This window comes from Octodon degus, unplaced genomic scaffold (genome assembly GCF_000260255.1).
Source record: "Octodon degus isolate 3935 unplaced genomic scaffold, OctDeg1.0 scaffold00126, whole genome shotgun sequence".
In the NCBI taxonomy this organism is placed as follows: domain Eukaryota; kingdom Metazoa; phylum Chordata; class Mammalia; order Rodentia; family Octodontidae; genus Octodon; species Octodon degus.
Genome location: NW_004524702.1, coordinates 2,381,289 through 2,387,288, shown reverse-complemented (window position 1 = coordinate 2,387,288; position 6,000 = coordinate 2,381,289). Strand labels below are relative to the sequence as shown.

The window sequence follows — 6,000 nt, the reverse complement described above, 5'->3', positions numbered from 1 at the left end:
AAATATTTTTTTATTTTTTGTATTTAGGACAGGGTGTACAGGGTGTACAGGGTCTCACTGCGTAGATTGGACTCATAGTGATCCTCCTGTTCACGGCCTCCCAAGTGCTGGGATTACAGGTGCAGCACCACACGCAGTCCCAGTTGCTGTCTCAGTGCGCCCTGGGGGCAGGGCCAGCACGCAGGCCAGGGCATTGAATTCCCAGCCCCTGCATCTGCTTGCAGGTGCTTTAATCTGCTGAGCTATGTGGCTGGCCCATAAAAAATTTTAAATGATGTAGAAATTCAAAACAACATGACAGAAAATCCGCAATGGTTGTAAGATTGCATCTTGTTATCTTCAAAGTAATTGTTTAGGCAGGGTGAGGGTTTACGGTTAGAGTTTTAGGGTCAGGGTTAGGGTGTAGGACTGGGGTTAGGGCTTTAGGATTAGGGCCAGGGTTAAGGTCAGGGCTTCCTGTGTCCTTGGACTGCAGGTCAGAGCCAGCTTCTGCTGTAGTCTGTGCTGTGTACCTGTGGTGGAGATCAGGCAGGTTAGAGACCTGTGGCGTCTGTGTGACTCATTTGTTCTGTAGGAGCCCTGCAGTCTTCTCTGTACGTGGCTCCCTGCTGTGTGGCGGCAGCAGCACGACCACTGGTCTAATGCCACTAGGCACTGCCTCTAGTGCCTCCGCCTGCCCAAGAAACCATTGTAAAGATGTCGTACTGTAAAGAAAATAACCATAGAGAATTACTCACAAAGGAGTATTGCAGTGTAGATCTGAGCCTGTCATGTGGCCTCCCGTTTGGATTCATATTGCCAAGCCAGTGCCAAGTTTTCTCACCCGGAAGCCAGCCCAAGGTCTGTGGCAGCCAGGCCCATCCCTAGAGGGGTGGGACATGCAAGGGAGCAGCTCTGTCCTCCCAGATTGCTTTGCTTGGTTTTCTTTACATCAATTCACACCAAGACTCTGAGGAAGAGGAAGAGGCTCTGGCTCCATAGGGAAGAGGACAAGGGCCTGCACCCTGGTCCTGATGGGCCGCCTGGATTCAGAAAGGTGGACGATTTCTCTTGCCTGCTAATTTAGTCCTCGTCTACTACATCCACTGAAGAGAGACTCTTATTTAAAACTCTTATCTCAGTACACTAATAGAATAAAACAATGGCAGCACATAATGTTCTCTTAATTTTGTATTTGTTCTTTGTCCTTCACAACCAGGTTCTTATTCATTCTGTTCATTTAGTTCAGAGATGTGACATACGATAGCACGTGGCCTGGGATGTGCATCTTTTTCCCTTATTTGTTTTCAGACAGGGTCTCACTACACAGTTCAGGCTGACCTTGAGCTCACTGTGTATCCCAGAATGCACTGAACTCGCAGCAGACCTCCAGCCTACACCTCCTGGTGCTGGGACTCCAGGCATGTGCCACCACGCCGGCCCCCATGTTATCAGCTGCCATTCCTCCTGTGGGCTCGAGGGTGCTCCTTCTTAGCTGAGCCCTCCCACCGACCAAAACCTACTGGTCTCAGGCCCGCTGCAGGCCTCCGGCAAACACCAGCGCACACCCGGCCTCGTCATCTGTGGAATTGTCCCTGTCCTGGTGTGATACTTAAGATTCACTCTCCCCCTCTTCTTTTGAAAATATCACAATAAGGAATTCATTGTAAGATTTTTGGCTGCCTTCTTTTTCGGTCAGTAATTCAGTGTGACATTTCTTTAGGCTACACTGTTTCTTTCACTGATTTTCTTAATGGTTTTTACTCTTACCTATAAACATTTGCAGCTTTGCCAGGAATAGTGCTCTACATGCTTGTGATCGCAGCGCTCTGCGAGGCTGCGGTAGGGGACGGTAGGGGACTCCCAGGTGGAAGTCCTGCCTGGGCAAGACAGAAGGGTGCTGGTTTCAGCCCCGGTACCACACACAAAGCCTGCAGCGCTGCCTCTGGCAGGATCGACGCTCTCGCGACAGAGGCTGGGGTGGATGCCAACCGGTGGTCCGCGTGTGACACCCCGCTGAACCGAACTAGTGTGGTGCTGCGTGTGGGAGGCCACCTGAGAGTTGGTGCCAGCAGCATGGGGGCAGAAGGAGTGACGCCACTAGGGAGGCTGATGGCGGAAGCTGTTGGAAGCTGCTGGTTCTCTTGAGCTATTTTGCTGGAGGATGTTCTGTCTGTTCTGCTTGTCACTCTGGCTTTCCTGATAGACTCGGCTCTTCTCGCCAGAGGAGACCTTTGTTGTCACTGAGGATGGCTATGGCTCATATTGGGAGATCTCTGGTCCTCATCTTGAGCATCAGTTCCTGGCTCCAGAGGAGAAGATGGTACACTGCTCAGCCTCCTGGAGAAGCTTGTTGTGTTGGCTTTCCTGATGGGAACTCAGCAGTCCGTATCGTTGGAGGAGCTCGGAACCTCACTGTCCCTGAGATCCCTCACCCTGCTGACACAGATCCTTCATTCCTCTGGGACAGACTTTCTAGCTTCTCCTACTGACCTGTGGGCCTTTCCAGCACAGGCCTGTGAAGCAGGCTTCATGAAACACTGTCGTGGGCTGTAGGCCTTCCGCTGGACTCATACAGGACGTTAGGATCCAGGCCCTCAGTTGGAGTCTTTGCTCGTTAGTGTGTCGACAGATTTCCCGCATACTTTGTATGTGATCCCTTGGGTGACTACTGTAAAATAGTCTTACCAAGTCTGTGTCCTGTATTGTATTGCTCTCTTGCAATACCCCAAGCCACGAAGGAGACTTTACTGCTGTTTGTTCAGAGTCTGTGGTGTTGACTGCAGCGCTCAGAATAGTGCCAGGCTGGAGAAGCATCTGTTAAGTCTGGGCTGTCCATCTGCAGAGCAGGGTTAGAATGCAAACAGTGCCACTGGCTTAACAATGAACCTCATGTCGTTCCGTTATAGGAAATGTGCCTGTTGTGATGCTGGTGTAGAAGAGGAGCCAGGGTTCCCAGCCAGGGTTCAGGCCTGCACATTCGAGTGGGTGCTCCTCATTGCTATGCACCCGCCCCGCTGTAGACGGAACCAGCAGGATGGGAAGACAGGCAGCTCTAATCATCAAATGAATCGGTGTTCACTGGGTGTCGCATCAGAAACTCCAGGAGGGCATGCAGGGTCCCTGCGTGTTCTGCTTGAGAGGCGCTTGCTCAGCCATAGCCAGCCCTGCTGCGTGGCATGGTGCAAGTCCTGGGCAGAGGGCAGTGCTGCTCTGCCACATGCTGTCAGCTCAGGCACAGGTAGAGAGAGATGTTGCGCAGTACTTTGGAATAAGCTTTATTTTCTGCAAAACATCGAGAGTGGCATCTGGTACCAAGCAATGGTGATAACTAGCTTTTCAGAAGAATAAAATTGAACGGACGACAGAGGGATGGACTGCATGTAACCCATGGGCTGCTTGGTCTTTAAAATGTCACAGGCCAGCAACTAGAAGGTGCGTAGGGTTGGCTGAAGGGATCCAGAGTCTTAGGTGTCAGCATATGCGGCCATCAGCTCGTGTTCCTTCTCTTGCAGCACGCACTCCTGGCTCTGAAGTTCATACTGGCATTTGCCATCCCTGACAAACCACGCCACATCCAGATGAAACTGGCCAGGCTGGAATTTGAGTCTTTGGAGGCCCTGAAGCAGCAGGTAAGAGAAACAAATGTCCACTGTTTCTTTAGTAAATGACAGAAACAATTCCCAGGGACTGCTGTGACGTTTTTCTCAACATTGTGTTTATTACTGATGTAAATAAATATGGAAGATCCATTTAGGATGCCCAGACCAAGCCCAGACGCTGAGCACGTGATGAGCCCCAGCCTGGACTAAACTCAGCACGCAGGAGCAGTCAGGCAGTGGTAACAGAGAACAGAGCGAGGCTTCTGCAGAAGGACAGACGGACACCAGGAGCCACCGGGCAGCTGCCTCTGGTTGCTGACCCCACCTCACAGAAATGTGGGGGAGGAAACTGAGGAACAGAATCCCAGATGAGATCCTGCAGAGCACAAAGAGGAATGAACGCGCATGGGCAGAAGCGGCAGAGATTGCTGTGAAAGGAGAGACTGCTTCTCAATGAGTTCCACATTATGCTGCCATCCAAGAGAAAGGAGGATGAGGGGCGGGGGGAGGAGACAGAGAGGACAGGGTGAGAGGACAGAGGGAGACCTGCCAAGAAACATGCACCCTGCGGCTCCCGCTTGGCTGCTCTCCTGCCTGTGGAGAGCGCCAGCAGGGAAAGGAAGGAGTCCTGGAGGCCACAGTGCCTGTCCCCAGGGAGGCTTGGGGGCTCACGCGGGAGCAGCAGGGAGCAGCCTCCTTCCGAGGTCTGGGACCCTCTGCCCTGCAGTCTCTCCAGCCTCCAAACCACTTTGCACATGAGTTTTCCTCCTTGTGCTTGAGGAGCTGGGAGGGAAAAGCAGGTGGACTTCAGAGTGACCCTCTGCTAGAGGGGAGAGAACACTGCATCCAAGCAACATGTGCCCGTCGCGGGGTGGGGTCACCCAGGAGAGAACTTGGGGGACAAGGACAGGCAGAGGGAGAAGCTGGTGCCTCACCCGAGCTGTGCATGTTCATCATGTGGTAGATGAGAGGAGAAATAGAGCCACTGTGTTTCCTGCTGGGAGCGGGAGGTCACTTGTAGCTCGTGAGTCAGAGGGCCTGCGTCATAGACTGGGCCCCGCCTGGAGCCCTGCGGTGAGCCCTGGCAAGAGGCACCTGGTGCCCAGGCCACCACTGCCACCCAGCTCTGCGCTCAGCATGCTAACCGAGGCAGAGTGCCAGGGCAGAAACTGCGAGCTCACATACTTGAGAGGAATGGATGTACCGGCACGTAGGAATTTCAGGATTATGTATCTAAAGACCATAGGGAAGGCCATTTGTTAAAGACAATAGGAAAATGTGGCAAGAAGGCATGTTACAAAGCTTAAATAAATAATTTGCTTCCTTTAATAAAAAATAATGACTAGTTTAAAATACTATTAAAGAATAAAATCCCATTTACAGAAGAAACCCCAAATGAGCCTAAGTAGGTGGTAGCTTATGAAAGTAGGTAGTGCTTTTCCTATAGAGATTGTGATTAATTCATGATCCAGTGCTGGGATTAGGGGTGTGAGTGCTGCTGGGATTAGGGTGCGAGGGCTGCATCTGCCCTGGGGCAGAGCCTGCGCGCAGTATGAGAAAGGAGCGAGGCGTGCTCTCTGTCCCTGCTCTCTGCTGCCCCTCCCTTTGCTCTTTGCTGCTTTCCGCCACCACAAACGGCTGCCCTCTGCCATGTGCCGCTCGGCCTGGGAGCCAGCTGAGTAGGGACTGAAACCTCCACTAACCGCGAGCTACATCAGCCTTTTCTTCCTTAATTCTGGGTGTTGAGACACCCAATGTGAATTCAGATAGAAATAAACATTTCAGAATAGCAAGGAAACTTCTGAAAAAGAAGAAAAGTAGGGTCACTAGCTCTGCCTGCCATTAAAGTGCGTTATGCATGATGTAATAACTAAATGCATTTTGAATTGAGAAGAAATGGACAAATCAGTGAAACTGAGCAAAGTCCCTTAAATGGACCCAAATGAAAATGGGGTTCAGTTGATGGTAACAATGACATTTAGTGTCAGTGGAAAAAACAATTGATTGCTACGTGGTTTGATGACAGGCGTTTTAGGAAACGTTGCCATTGTTTTCCAGCAGACCCACACTCAGGTGGTTGAGACTTAATGTAAAACTTCCAACCAGTTTTTAAAACACCTATTTAAAAAACCCAAAGACATCTCTCAGTGTGAAGTACCTTCTCAGGACAAACCCCCAAATCTTAAAGGAAAATGTTGACAAAATAAAATAGACAAAAATGTAAAACTTCTATATGATTAAAAAAAGTAAACTCAAAAGATAAATTGGGCAGACTGGGCAAACACTTGCATGTCTGACAAAGAGTGAACGTCTTCCATTCAGAACATTTCTGTAAACCCTCGAAAATGATGGTCCACTAATTAAAGGCTAGCGAAGGGAGGGCTGCCCAGTGCCGCTCAGTTAGAGAAGTGTGAGCACC

At 50.6% G+C, this 6,000-nt stretch overlaps 1 protein-coding gene across 1 annotated transcript in view; it reads left to right on the top strand.

Moving 5' to 3' along the window:
• Positions 1 to 6,000, top strand: part of Ano10 (anoctamin 10) — a 136,150-nt gene that overhangs the window by 109,308 nt on the left and 20,842 nt on the right. Inside the window, exon 12 of the mRNA XM_023700751.1 lies at positions 3,495 to 3,611. Coding sequence (XP_023556519.1) covers positions 3,495 to 3,611 — 117 coding nt within the window. The remainder of the gene's footprint in view (positions 1 to 3,494; positions 3,612 to 6,000) is intronic.